Raw genomic sequence first — 15,628 nt, 5'->3', positions numbered from 1 at the left:
TTCGAGAACATTATATAGAACTCTCAGGCATGCAGGTTTATTCACGATGTTTTCCTTCACCGTTGAAGCAAGTGATATTTTAATTACATAAAACAAAAAAAAGGATTTTTTTAAGATTGTATAATCATCAATAAATATCGTAAAACTGCCTCTAGAGGTAGGAAGGTTTCAATTACTTAACGCTAATTAATTAAGAATGAGCTGTCTTATTTAATAATCAATTAAAATTGTGTTACGGATTACAATAAATTACATACAAATGTAGAGTTTTATCGCTAGATAGCGCGATTTCTAAAACGGCAAAACAAAACAGAACTGGTTATTCAGAATTTCACCATGAGAAAGACTGTTGTTAAACCATTGAAAGGCTGCGGTTAAGGCAATAATAGCAATTAGAGAGAAAACATCGGCTTTACAATGTAGAGTTTGTAGGTTCGTGACTAATAGTTATATTATAAGTAACTAGGTTGGTGGGTAAGAGAGTTGAAGTAGACAGCATGCATTATAAGATATCTTGACTGAGGTGCATCGATTTTCGGATGGACATTTGCCGATAACCACCTGCAGTGGCGTGCACAGGGTCTTCGGCCAGGGTATGCATAAAGCAGATATATAGCATAAAATAGAAATATTCCCCTCCAATACGAGCTATATAAAATAATTTGGGTATGCAGTGCTTTTGTGCATGTATGAAATGCACGCCACTGACCACCTGAGGGGTTGCTACGGCGTCACCGGGGGAGTGGGGCGAGCGCGAAAGCTCGCCATGAGAAGAGCCCCAGGGCTCGACGACATCGGGGGAAGAGTGGGAGACGTCGACCAGAGGGTGCCTCCTGCGAGGGCTCGGACCTCGGCTCGGTTCGACGTTAATCTGAGTGGACTGAGGTGCATCGATAATGCAGTCGTATTTATATCAAAATACCCACCAACTCAATATCATGGACATTGGTTGTTAATGAAATATAATTCTAATTGTTTCTTAAAAACTATTTACTAACTATTCAATAAAATATCTGGCAAATATGAATTTATAGTTATCAAAAGTTTAAATATTTACCCACTTTATAAATTTACTGTAACACGGTACTTTAAGATTTTTATTATGGAGAAAAATCCCAAGCTTTACATATTATAATAAAACAAAGCCGCTACCGCTTTAGACTCATATGTTTTATACTGGATTTGAGTGCAGTTTGCAGCAATAGTGTGCATTAGTGGGAGTGATTTATGAGGAAGGTTCATCATAATAGAAATCATATAAACCCATTACCGGGCCACTACAGGGCACGGCACACGGGTCTGCTCCCACAATGAGAAGGAGTTAAGGTCGTACGCTGGCCCAGTGCTGATTGGTGGAATCCACACACCTTTGGCAGCATTATCGAGAACTCTCAGGCATGAAGGTGAAGGAAAACCTGAGATATTTTAATTGCTTAAAACGCACATAACTTAGAAAAGTTAGTGTAAATATTTATTATATTATTTTTATTCGGTAGTCGAACTTGGCCCCCCGAGACTGTAGTCGTAGTCCTAACCACTGAGCTATCATTGCTTTTCAAGGTTTATATACAGTAGGAAGGTTTTTGTTTATAGGCACAAAAAAATCGGCTACCTGTCTGTTTCTATTTAAAAGAAAACCATCGAAATGCCCTGTCACAGATTATAAAAAAAAAGGTTGTTAAACTTCAAACTTCTGTACAAATAAAATTTTAATCGGTCTTTCAATCTGAAAATATACGTCGTATAAAACTTATACTCTTGCATTTAAAACTCTGTCGGCATCACAGAAAAGGAAATATTTGACTTTTCTTGGGTCGGCATATGTACTGTTCAAACTAGTACGTCAGAGTATACAATGTCGGAATTTCTTAAAGGTATTCCTTGTAATGTGAAGATATACCAGAGACAGTATTGTCTTTTGTAGGTACCTTGCCGGCCTTTGATACAAGCTATAGCCTTTAAAAATTAAAAAAAAAAAAATTGAATTGAATAGTAGTAGTACAGTAGGAAGGTTTATATACAGTAGTAAACAAAGCAATTCAAAGATTGGTCACCATTGAATTACTTTGCTTTATAAATCACTCTTAACCGCTCAAAACTAGTATCTACATTGCAATTAGCACCCGTGCGAAGCCGAGCGAGGCGCTAATATTAAACCTTGAATGAAAAAGAATCGGAATTTACGTCCATTCGTAAAAATATAGATACTTAGTTTGGAAATAAAATAAATATAAATTTATGCAATAAATGGAAAATGTGCTAATTCTGATAAACAAAATACAAAAATCTATCACAGTTCCACTTATTACACCACACTGTCTGTGTGTTTAATAAGTAGAATTTTTAGAATTGTCAATTTAGTTAATCTTAAATTTTAGTTTTTAAGTTAGTAGTTTTTGTTTATAGGTACAAAAAGATCGGCTACCTGTCTGTTTCTATTTAAAAGAAAACCATCGAAATGCCCTGAAAAGCATGTCACAGATTATAAAAAAAAGGTTGGTAAACTTCAAACTTCTGTACAAATAAAATTTTAATCGGTCTTTCAATCTGAAAATATACGTCGTATAAAACTTATACTCTTGCATTTAAAACTCTGTCGGCATCACAGAAAAGGAAATATTTGACTTTTCTTTGGTCGGCATATGTACTGTTCAAACTAGTACGTCAGAGTATACAATGTCGGAATTTGTTAAAGGTATTCGTTGTAATGTGAAGATATACCAGAGACAGTATTGTCTTTTGTAGGTACCTTGCCGGCCTTTGATACAAGCTATAGCCTTTTTATTACCTTGATAGAGGCTCTTTGTTTTTCAACCGCTGACCGGAACAAACTATTTGAGTTTTTACACTTCTCAACGGCGACTCAGTCAAATGTTTATTTTTTTTATTTATTTATTATTTATGTACCATAAATTGTGATTATGAACATAAGATACATGAAGTGTACAAAGGAAAGCTTATCTCTATGAGAGATCTCTTCCAGCTACCCCAGGATGTGAGTAAGATTATTTAATTGTGGTATAGGTCAAATAAAGGTACAATATACTTCATAATAACTACTAAGTATATTTCATATATCTAAATAATAACAAAATTCTACATACTAATACAATAACATTTGAATATACTATATATACAAAATACATAAAAGTAATATAATAAATATTTATAATAAGTAATATATCTATAATAAGTAAACAGTGATAAATATACTATGACAACGATAGATAATGCTCCTTTACATGTGTTTATTAATGTTAATAGTATACGCTTATTAACTTAATTTTTCGCAAAGAGGTAGATGAAGTTACTCAGAAGTATCATCAAGAAATTTGTAAAAAAAACATAGGAAATGCTGACGAAGAACGGCTAGGCTATTCCAAAATAAAAGCAATTTCACTTCAGGTTACTCTTCATTAAAAAAAACATCATTCTGAAATCATTTCACCATACCTATCAATTATTAACTAGATTGGTATCTACCTACTAGTTTTGAAGTTATACTTCTTTTGGCGCGTGAGGGAAAAATGATGAGAGGAAATTTTTACGATGCGCGCGCACACTGCAGCGCGCATTGTCTCAAAAAACCCGACACCCTTATCAATGGTCAACGTTTTAGTTTTTCAAAAAAGTTAATATCAATATGTATAAGTTGCATACTAAAATAAAAAATGTCCGTTAGAAATATTTATTTTGTGATATTTTTAATAAACTTTATTTAACTAGATAATGCGTTATAATAAAACTTTCAATGTATGAAATATCTTTTTTCTATTGTTAGTGTTAGTGTAGTTTTTCTACAAACTTAGAATAAGGCGAAAGATTAAATTGTTGAAATGACTTTTATCTTGTTACGCCAAATCAATGCACCAAAGCACTGCCTATTAGATTATAGATTTTATGTATGTATCGCCTTTGCCAATTATTGTTTATGGTTAGGTAATTTTATTTACCGCATTGTCAGATTCATGGCAATAACAAATATCATAATGATATATTCTGCCGATACCTACTCGGAGTTCAATGAATGTCTGTGGGCGGAGCAAAATAAAATAGGTTTCAGTTCATGGCCGGAAGTTTTTTCGTGATAAACTTTACGGAGAGGTAGATATGTTATGCTGACCGTTTTTATCTGAGTGCATGAGTCATGTTTAAATTAACAAGACCTCCCTGGCGCAACGGTGAGCGCTGTGAATTTAAGTAGGAGGTCCCGGTTTCGATTCCCGGCAGGGGCAATTTGGGAATTTATAATTTCCGTATTTTCTCTGGTCTGGTCTGGGCGTGTTACCACCCAACCGCAAAATACGTGCCGCTTAGCGATTTGGTGTTCCGGTACTGTGTCGCGTTGCTAACGATGATGAACGAGGAAATTTATACCATTATAATGTTATATAATATTTAGATCACATCCTGTTCTACCACTGGCGTAGGTTTCACGACCTCACCGGTTTAGTAGTCCAATTAAGAAGTTCCAAATGTTAATTGTATTCGGAATTCCATGATCATTATAAAACTACTGTATTTTAAATGGTTAAAAAATGTAGAGTTAAGTTTGTACCGCCGATGTGTCGCCGGCGATTGTCAATCGCGCTCATGGCTGCATAATCCATATCTCCGTCTGTTTATTTGTTTTTATACCATAATTTTAAATTAACTATTGCTTCGATGTGTACGCAATTTGGCACAGAGATAGCTTTCTCATTGGAGAAGGACGAAGAATCCTTTTTCATAACGTAAAGACGTTATTATTTTACCTTCAGAATCAGAGCAGAATCAAAGCAGAATCTTAGTAGATAGGTAAATCCTTGCATCCTGGAGACAGAAATAGGATGAAATAAATAAGTAAATAAACTGCGCCTTTAAGAAAGCGTAGCTTGTTTTATGGGTACTAAGATGACTGATGAATATTTTTATTAATTATCTACATAAATACTTAAAATATACAGATAACCACTGGAAAACAATCATGTTCATCACACAAACATTTTCCAGCTGTGGGAAAGCAGGGTCGCTGCCCCCTGCGCCAATCGGCCTTCAAACAAAATACTAACGGTTCCTGCGTAGACATACATAGTTGAAATGGTTATCTGTGATTTAGAAATAACTGCCTCTTGCTAATCTCAGATGTTTTTTAGATTTTTATCTAACTGTTTCTTCTTTCTAAACTTTGCAACGGCTAAATCGATTTTCACGGGACTTTCATGAATACATAGTAAGTATAGGTCATAACATATTACATACGGCTACGTTTTATTTCGGAAATTGACGTCTAAGGGATTTTAATGGAATTTAGATGTTTGTATCAAATTTACAGCATTAAAATCTGCTAAGACTTTGCTAAAAACTATTTTCTATCAGAACTTGTCAGCAGTGGCTTGCATTGAGGGTATTTACAGGGTATGCAGATGATATAAAATCAAGAAAATCTCTAGAAGACTATAAAAAACTTAAGGATAGGCATTTTAAGAGTTATAAAAATCCTACCCTCAAGTATTTATAACTCTTACTGGACATTTTATTAAATTTTATATCATCTGCATACCCTGTGCATACCCTCTATGCACGCCACTGCTTGTCAGTTTATCTCCTTTTAGACAAGACGATTTCAGACCTAACTGTAGGAGTTTCACTTTCATTTACGATTCACACCACGTGAGTGAAATGCTTTACCGCGCATACTAAACATTTTTAACGCTAGATGTATTTATGTATGGCTGCTGTCCACAAGTTCATAATCGAATTCAACATTCAGACAGACAGATATGCCGTTTAAAACATGTTTTCACATCACTCATTACATAACCTAGTTTTGAAAGGTCAAGTACGGCGATACATTCTATAGGCTTATCGGGTAAGTAATGTTGTATTGGAGTCCCGGGTTTTCGTGATTTCATTAAGGAACATTTCGCACGGCGTATCTGAATAATATTAATATCTCGCTCTTACGTGTGATGGCGTCCTATACGCCGATAGAGTACAGATTGTAAAAAAATCTTCCAAAACTTGATTTTATTGCCTCGTGAGGTGCGAAAAGTAGAGTATTCAACTCAGGGTTAAATGCCTACGTTTTGGGCGCCCCTTAAACCTTCGCTACACTCAGGATTCGAGATGCATCTCCGTCGCGTCGCTACGCCTGGAAGTTAGGTACTCTAAAATCCCTCGATCGCTTGGGATTTATCTGTATGAGATATGGATATATATGTATGAGAACATAATGGAGAACTCTCAGGTATACGATGGTTTTCCTTCAACGTTGAAGCAAGTGATATTTGAATTGCTTAAAACACACACAACTTAGAAAATTTAAGTGTGGCGGCGATAGCCTAGTAGGACTGCGCCCACTGGGTTCTCACCGCCCTGTCGGTGGAACACTGAACAAATTATTGACAAACACAATTTCGCAGTCGATCAATAGGTACCGAATAATAACAAAGTAATAAGCAGTCGTCACACGTAAAGCACTGAACCGCGGCGGCATGACAGTGGTGGCGAAACTAAGTTATTGTACCAAAATGAGGCAATGCGACGCGCGGCAAATGCAAGCGAAATGGTCGCGAAAAGCAGGAGGTGGTATTTAAATAAATAAAACATTAAACTTAGTTAAATAACAACTGCAGTTTCTACTTATATTTAAAATTGAAAATGTAAACAAATTTCACACATTTCAAAGATTAAAGTGATAAAATATAATATACATAGAAAAGAAGAAAAGAAAAGTGTGTTAAACTGAATAAAAAAAGTGGGCCGTCATGGGACGCCCGGCTGATGTGAAACATTCAAGTGGATATTAGAATTTATAATTAATAAAAACCATGAATATGAGGTAAAATCAAAGAAGCATAGAGTTTATTTAGTAAAATATATATAATTCGAGACAAACGCACACATTGCGCGCACAATGGAGTCGAGAGTGGTGACGTTATGCCGTCATCGATTTTACTGCCAAAATATGTTTTTCATGAAAACAAATAAAATCAATTTTTTTTTTAGAAGAATTCATATGATTAAGAAGGTAGAAACGACGAAACCTAAACAATTACCTAGCAAATAGTTATTAAAAATAATTGTTTTTTAAGGCTTAGTCGTTAAATTTCTTCAACTGGCAATTTGTTCGCCAAAATTATGTTTAACAACTCCACCCGATTTTTTAAACAACTTTAAAATAACATTAGAACTACACCTAAATTGAATTGAGAACCTTCCCAACTGTCACGGTTCATGGTACAGCCTTGTGGCAGACGGACAGACGGACAGATTAGACTGAGTGAGCGGAGCGGAGTCTAAAAACGAACGTTTGCATTATAATACAGGTAAGAAAAAAAAAGATAGACGTCGGTAACTCTAGTTTCTCTACGGAATCTACGGATATCCTCAGTGTAGGTAATAAAATATATTTAATTGAGTAGGTGTCGAATACCCACTTTTCCGACTTGTCTTATTAAGCAATCATTGAAATAAAACAATGTTAAAAAGAAACCGAGTAAAATAAACAAGACTTCTGAAGAAAAAAGGAAAAGAATTATAAATGTCGCTGCTACCCTAGGAATGTAATAAAATGTAAATGCTTGGTATATTTATTTCCTTGGTAATTTTATTTATTTCCTTGTTAAATTTGGTTTAGTTACATTTGTTTCACTAAGTAGACGCTACTCCGTTCGTACGCGTGTGTTCTTATATTTTCAAAACTGTTTACTTACTTACCATCATTATAAACTCATTACCCCATGGGGTAAGAGTCTCCTCTCAGAATAATGACCCCGTTTAGGCCGTAGTCCTAACGGGTTCATTATTCTTAGAGGAAAATGGAGGAGGCCTTTACCCACAGGAGGCCTTTGTCCTTGGTTTCATAACGCAATTGTCAAAAAAAAAAATTTTGTTTATCTAACGTAACAAATTTGCAAAAGCTTATATTCTTATCTATTCTTATCTATTTTTTTTATTTATTATGTTCTTTTTTGCGTTTATATTTTCAATCGAGGAATAATAAAAGGCTTTTTTTTTTTAATTTCACATCAAATGAGAGTTGGTGGACTTCACACGCCTTTTGGGAACGTCATGGAAAGTACTCAGGCGTGCATGCAGGTTTCTTTACGATGTTTTCCTTCACTGTTAAAGCCAGTGATACTTAAATTAAAAACGCACATAACTCCGAAAAGTTACCTCTTACTTTTCAAACTCGGTACCCCCAAAAGGCATTGCAAAGCTAGTATACTTATCATTATCATCCGCAGCAGACTGTACGGCACAGGCCTCGCATCTCATAGGATAAGGTTTCAAAGCATCGACCCATGACGCCGCAACAATGCGGGTTGGTGGGCTTTAATGACTATTACTACACGACGTTTTGACGACGTAAACCGTGCTTTGTCACATGTGTCAGACTGGTTTACTGTTAATAACTTACTTTTAAATGCAAAAAAAACCAAGTGTTTGGAATTTGTTTTGCCTAACGTAAAAAAAAATTGATAAAAACATCATAATAAATGGAGAAACACTTAAAATAGAAAACTCCACTGTGTTTCTAGGAGTGACCTTAGATTGTAAACTACAGTGGGGTACCCATATAGAAAGCCTAGCGAGTAAACTCAGCTCAGCTGCATATGCAATCAGGAAAATTAGACAGCTTACCGATGTTGAAACAGCTAGGCTTGTTTATTTCGCATACTTTCACAGTATTATGTCCTATGGGATCTTGCTGTGGGGAAAAGCTGCAGATATTGAAAGTATATTTATACTACAGAAAAGAGCCGTACGATCAATATATAAACTTGGATCACGCGAATCGCTTCGTGAAAAATTTAAAGAAATAGGTATTCTTACAGTAGCTTCGCAATACATTTATAATAATATAGTCTTTGTGAGGCAAAATATTACTCTTTATAAATCAAAAGCTGAAATTAACAATCGACTTACCAGAAACGGTCATAAATTAGTGATATCTGCATATCGTCTGCGAAAGGTGCAGAACTCCTTTGTGGGGTTGAGTATACGCTTTTACAACATGATTCCTAAGGAAATTCTTGACCTACCAATGCATACATTTAAAAAATGTGTAAAAACGCATCTAGTACAGCGAGGTTACTATACATTTGATGAATTCCTCAATGACAAGGTAGAATGGAAGCAGCCAGCCTCGCTCTCATCTCGCGCAAGATAGCAAAATGATTGTAAATGTTGATGTTGGAAAAGAGCAACTACTGAGTTTCTTGCCGGCTCTTCTCGGTAGAATCTGCTTTCCGAACCGGTGGTAGAGTCACACAAACATGCATACTTGACGTTTCAAAAGTGCTTATATTAGGCCTACTTGAAATAAATGAATTTTGAATTTTTTTTTACAAGTAAGATAATAACTGGGACCGACGGTTTAACGTGCTCTCCTAAGTACGCGGGTTGCCACCGACAATTTTCTAACTCCGCGCTGGTACTAAAAATTGTTTTTAATAATAATAATAATAATAATAAATTAATGATTTTAATTCAGCCCAAATACCCAAATGACAAAAATTAAAACAAAAATACTAAAAATACTGTGTGGAAATAATACAAAAAAAGTTAACAACAATAATTATATTCAAAATTTAAATAAATATGCTACAATTACAAATTTCAAAATCAAAAAAAAAAAAAAAAACTGCAATGTTGTTTCAACCAAAGCCGGAAGAAGGCGACATCCAAGGGCTCGTACATTGCCCGGAGAATCTCATTATTAGAGCGACGTAATCGTTCCCAAAAGGAAGCCATTCTGGAACGTGTTAAGGCAGTCTTGCTGAGGCGAACATATTTGATGCACTAAAAAATCGCGGTAGCTTAATCAGAATGCGGTAAGCATTATTATCCTGGATCCTGATAGAACTGTACGCACGTCTAGTTTATTTACACCAAAGAATTTTAAATTGAATTAAGACAATACCTACCCTATATAATGTCTGGCCCGATGTAGGATTCGAGACCACGACCTCGTGTGCCGTAGTTGAACAGGCACTAGCCCACAAAGCAGTAACTTATACTAAACTAGCTGTTGCTCGCGACTTCGTCCGCTTTTGTTTTTGTTTTTCGAAAGACATGTGCCTCATAACTGTGGCAGCACTTTATGTATTTAGGATAGCTCAGCCTGGTGTGAAATCGTCAAACACTTTCGTCCCCTCTCCCGAGAGAACTGAGCCTAATTTCGGGATAAAAAGCATTCTATATTACTTCTAATACCTTCAGGAATATGTGTACAAAGTTACGTGATGATCGGTTTAGTAGTTAGTAGTTTTTACATTCACATTTATAATATTAGTAGGGATTACTAATTACTAAATACCTAGTTCAGGTATAGAGACTAAATGCCTAGTCCATACATAAAAATCTAGTCCATACTTGAAAGTAACTAAAAATTGTTTATGTAATAAAACAAGAAAATGAAAATGTACTATATCCATATGTTTGGCGGTCAAGATACAGACAGACAAACAAAAATAAAATGGTCTGGCTTCAGTATCGATTATAGAGGGCCCTCTTAAATAAATTTCACGAAACAGCCGCCGACGATTTGACCTAAAAAACCTGTCTTGCCTCCCTTGGACCAGAAGCTGGGGTACGCCCATGAATGAGTACTTAATTAAATGATTCCACTTTTCTAGTCTGCAATCCCGGAGATAACGGATGCCCCCATACCCTAAGTCCAATCACATCTAAGTTTACTCCGTGCGCCACTTGGCTGCTTAATATGTAGAGCGTGCTCGGTTCCTGACCGGCGAACCTTGAACAACCTGTTTCCTACTTCCCATGTATTGAATACATTACTAATATATAACAGTATAAAAGAGTACAGTGCTAAAGAGGGGAAAAAATATCATATTTTCAACTCTAGACTTTCAAAAAAAAAAAAATTCAAAATTCAAAATTCATTTATTTCAAGTAGGCCTAATACAAGCACTTTTCGGAAGGCAGATTCTACCGAGAAGAAGCCGGCAAGAAACTCAGCAGTTGCTCTTTTCCAACATCAAAAATTTACATTTTATATTTTAACATTCATTTTTCTATCTTGTGAGAGATGAAAGCGGAGCCGGATGCTTCCAAGCAACCTTGTCATTAAGAAACTCATCAATTGTATAATAACCTCGCTGTAATAAATGTGTTTTAACACATTCTTTAAACTTATGGATTGGTAGGTCCAAAATTACCTTAGGAATCATATTATAAAAGCGTATACTCAATCCCACAAATGACTTCTGCACCTTTCGCAGACGATTTGCAGATGTCACTAATTTATGACCATTTCTTGTAAGTCGACTGTTTATATCCACTTTTTGTTTATAAAGACTAATATGTTGTCTTACAAATACTATATTGTTATAAATGTATTGTGAGGCTACCGTAAGTATACCAATTTCTTTAAATTTTTCACGGAGGGATTCACGTGATTTAAGTTTATATATTGACCGTACAGCTCTTTTCTGCAATATGAATATAGTTTCAATATCAGCAGCTTTGCCCCATAATAAGATCCCGTAAGACATCAAATAATTGTTTTATAAATATAACCTAAAATAAACTATTTAAAACTAAATAAAATCTAAAACGTCTTCGAAACCACCGCAGCGACGTAGTTCCTAAGATGCTGGCAGCATTGCCCCTTTGGATGGCCAAACTAATTCGTTGGCCAAGGTAACTGCCCGCTCCAGACGCTTTTATAATATTTGTCTTGTTTTTAAGTCTATACCTACTAATATTATTGGACGGTCGATTGGCGCAGTGGGCAGCGACCCTGCTTTCTGGGTTTAAGGCCGTGGGTTCCATTACCACAACTGCAAAAATGTTTGTGTGATGAACATGAATGTTTTTATATGTTATATAATAAGTATTTATGTATATTATTCAGTAAAATATTCGTTAGTCATTTTAGTACCCATAACACAAGCTACGCTTACTTTGGGGCTAGATGGCGATGTGTGTATTCTCGTAGTAGTAGTAGTAGTATAAATGCGAAAATATGTTTGTTTGATATTCCTTACTTTAAATTAAACCCTAACCAAGAAACCAACCTACTTGATTTTTGGCACAGTCAGTTAAAAGAAGTGATACTCACAGTAGCTTCTCAATAAATTTATAATAATACTAGCTATGGCCCGCGACTTCGTCTGCGTTTGATTTTGTTTTTCGATGTGGGTGGAATTAAATTTAGTTGTAGTTCTAAAAAAATTTAAAATATTCAGTATCGCTAAGCCTTAAATGTGGGGTTTGCTGCTGTCCGCTGAGGAGTTCTGTCCTCTATCTCCAACCACATTCATCACATCTACACAAAGTTTGGGCAAAATTAAGCACATATTATAACATCTATAGTACAAAAATAATTATTTAAATCGGTTATAATTGGTCGGAGTTATGGTGTAAAATCGTCAAACACTTCCATCCTCTCTCCCAAAGGAGCCGAGCTTAATGTCGGGATAAAAAGTATCCTATATTACTTCTAAAACCTCCAAGAATATGTGTACAAAGTTTCATGAGGATCGGTTTTGTAGTTTTTGCGTGAAAGCGTAACAAACAACTTACATTGACATGTATAATATTAAGTAGAGATAGGGCTATCCCTATCTCCCTAGGGAAGTAGGGATAATCTTTATAAAACAAAACATTAGTAATTAAGTATAAACAAAAATACGACATAAACAATCGACTTAGGTACTAGAAACGGACATAAATAAGTGATATCTGCATATCGCCTGATAAAAGTATAGAAATCCTTTGTGGGGATGGGTATATCCTTTTATAACATGATACCGAAGGTAATATTATATCTACCGTTACCTAAGTTTAAACAATATATTAAAACACAATTAATTAATCGTGGTTACTACTCGATTGATGAATTCCTTAACTACAAGGCCGCTTGGAAGCAGGCCACTTCGCTCTCATCTTTAACAAGATAGAAAAATTTATGCTGAAAGTATAAAATTATGTTGGAAAAAACAATCTTCTGAGTTTATTGCCGGTAGAATCTGCCTTCCGAACCAGCGCGGTGGTAGAGTCACTACCAACAGACGTTTTAAAAATGCTTATAAACTACTACTTTAAATAAATATATATTTTTTTTGTAACGGAACTCTAAATTAATTCAAATAATAACTTTTCCGATATTCAGCTATTTGCTATTTTGAAACCATGAACTTAAATATAACTCATACATGCAAATTGCGTTACCTTGGGAGCTAACTGTATTTGCACATTTACGAAATCTCATTTGCGTATTAAAACTATTGTAGTTTTATAGTTATTAACATAAGTTATTTTTTCCCACGTTCGTATAAATTGCGTTATAGGTTTTGTCAGATTTAAATCTAAGTATATACTTAGACACGGAAGAACCTATGAGCAAAGACTTGTTCCTTAAAACGACTTCGAACCAACCATTGCATTGCTTTGATTGTCTGTTTATAATATTTTACAAGTTTGTAAAAAAAAATAACGTACGACCTACTTTAACACTAGGTAATATATTTATCTACTTATAATACGGGAAGATTCAGCATCAGTGCCTTGCAAACTTTTGCAAACCTGCATTTTACGACTCGTCGGGTCGTAGCACAGTCTATAATCCACCCAGTCTAATGAATTTGACTATAGAAAATAATCTTTTCTACAATCTAGATAGCTAAGCTAGCCAGAGTTAATTCCAGAGGTTAGTAAATTCCAACAAACAATAATTCTAGTGAGTTTACTGAAGAAAATCGTATATTTTCTTTTCTTTTCATTGCACTACAAATTTGACTGCAATCTAACCTGATGTTAACTGAGGATGCAGTCTGAGATGGCAGCAGTTGTTAGGGTATTGCAGTTATAATAAATTCATATTCCTAATCGGTTTCCACGCGGCATCCTTCCGAATTGCTAAATCAACTATCGGCAAGTTTTCGTCGGTAGGTTGCTAACTAGATAAAGCCCAAGCCTCCAACCGAATCTTAAAACCCTTATAAAATATCGGTACGTATAACCACATACCTGTCTTCTTCCCGAGGGTGTCGTACGATCCAGGCACTGACTCAGGGTGGGGATTTTGGGCAAACCCTCCTGTTTGGAGACTTCTTTAGTTCAGCAATGGACTGTTATAGACTTCTGATGATTGATGATAACAATTTAATAATTTCTCATGGATGTTTCTCTTCCTTTCCAGATAATATGGTACGGCGTAGTAATCCTGACAATATTGGAAAGAGGCGTAAATGGACACGGCAGACTTATTGAACCACCGTCGAGAGCCTCCGCCTGGAGATTCGGCTTCGACACACCGCATAATTACAACGACCACGAGTTGTACTGCGGTGGCTTCACCAGACAGTGGAACAAAAACAACGGGAAATGCGGCGTCTGCGGCGACGCCTGGGATAGCCCGAAGCCTCGCCCCCACGAACTGGGTGGCCGATTTGGCAAAGGCGTCATCGTCCGCAAATACGCTCCACAAGACAGCATCGTCATTAAAGTCCAGTTGACCGCAAACCACAACGGATACTTCCAATTCAGAATTTGCGACAACTCCAGCGTCAGCGATCAAGAATGCATGGACAAATACGTCCTATCTTTAGAAGGCAGAGAAGATACGAAATACTACCCCAAAGAAGGGAACAAGGTGTACGAAATGAAGTACCAGCTACCCGAAGGTTTGAACTGCACGCATTGTGTTTTACAATGGAAATATATCGCTGGTAATAATTGGGGGACGTGTGATAATGGTACAGGAGCGGTTGGATGTGGGCCACAAGAAGAGTTTCGAGCTTGTGCGGATATAGCCATCGAAGGTCGCTTCACGACCACGACTAAAGGCCCAAGGCCAACGTACGTTTATCCAAGCAGGAAGCCAGCGACACCAGCACCGGAAGCATCTGCCGGAAGTACCTGGTACTACGGTCTTGTCATTGCCATTATCACGCTATTCGTTGCAGTGGCGGTGTTGGCGGGCCTGTATCTCTATTACTACAGAGGTGGCATGAAAATAAAGGCTCTGTTGAAGTCCAAAGTCCCTATGCCTGCACCAGTCCCTCCTCCCAGGCATAAAAGAACATCTCTATCAAGAGAAACGCCTCCAGAGATATCCGCTCCGAAACTAATTACTGAATCGGGCTTCGAAACCGTAGATCTGAGGGCGAAATGATGGCAAAGCCTACCTGTAAGTGTAACCGACACTGCCTTTTTAGTCATAAATCTAGATGTACTGTGTGATTGATTGGTTAAGTTTTTGTGGCTGGAAAAGGAAAACTTTTGAATCTTACAAAATAATGAGCTATTTATTGACTGTATGCACTAGAATATTTTAGTTAACTTCATTGGTTTCAATAACAATTTAGAAAACATTAAATTATTTTTATTTATACTCAAAAATAAATTGAGTTTTTTAGAATTTAATTAATGCGTAGCTGCTGAAAAGATAGGAATCTATTTAAACATAGATTTTCCCTATCTACATTTGATTCAAAAAGTTTCCAGTGTGATCTAAAATGATATAAATGAGAATTTAGATGGCTGAGGGCCTTCTTGTGTAAATTATATTTATGTTCTAAATAAAATATTAAAATGAATGTGATTTTATTTACCCTTTATTATAAATTTAAGTTTAATAGTTTCCAAAGAGGAAACAAATTCGAACAACAGT

The 15,628-nt window shown here is 35.9% G+C and overlaps 1 protein-coding gene across 1 annotated transcript in view; it reads left to right on the top strand.

The window, feature by feature from the left end:
* LOC120627801 overlaps positions 1-15,554 on the top strand; it is a 36,326-nt gene extending 20,772 nt beyond the window's left edge. The window contains exon 2 of the mRNA XM_039895838.1: positions 14,156-15,554. Within this exon, the coding sequence (XP_039751772.1) occupies positions 14,156-15,130 (975 nt within the window). The 3' untranslated portion in view covers positions 15,131-15,554. The remainder of the gene's footprint in view (positions 1-14,155) is intronic.
* The last annotated feature ends 74 nt before the right edge of the window (positions 15,555-15,628 follow it).

This window comes from Pararge aegeria, chromosome 12 (assembly GCF_905163445.1).
Source record: "Pararge aegeria chromosome 12, ilParAegt1.1, whole genome shotgun sequence".
Lineage (NCBI taxonomy): Eukaryota > Metazoa > Arthropoda > Insecta > Lepidoptera > Nymphalidae > Pararge > Pararge aegeria.
This window is presented reverse-complemented; position numbering and strand designations above follow the sequence as displayed.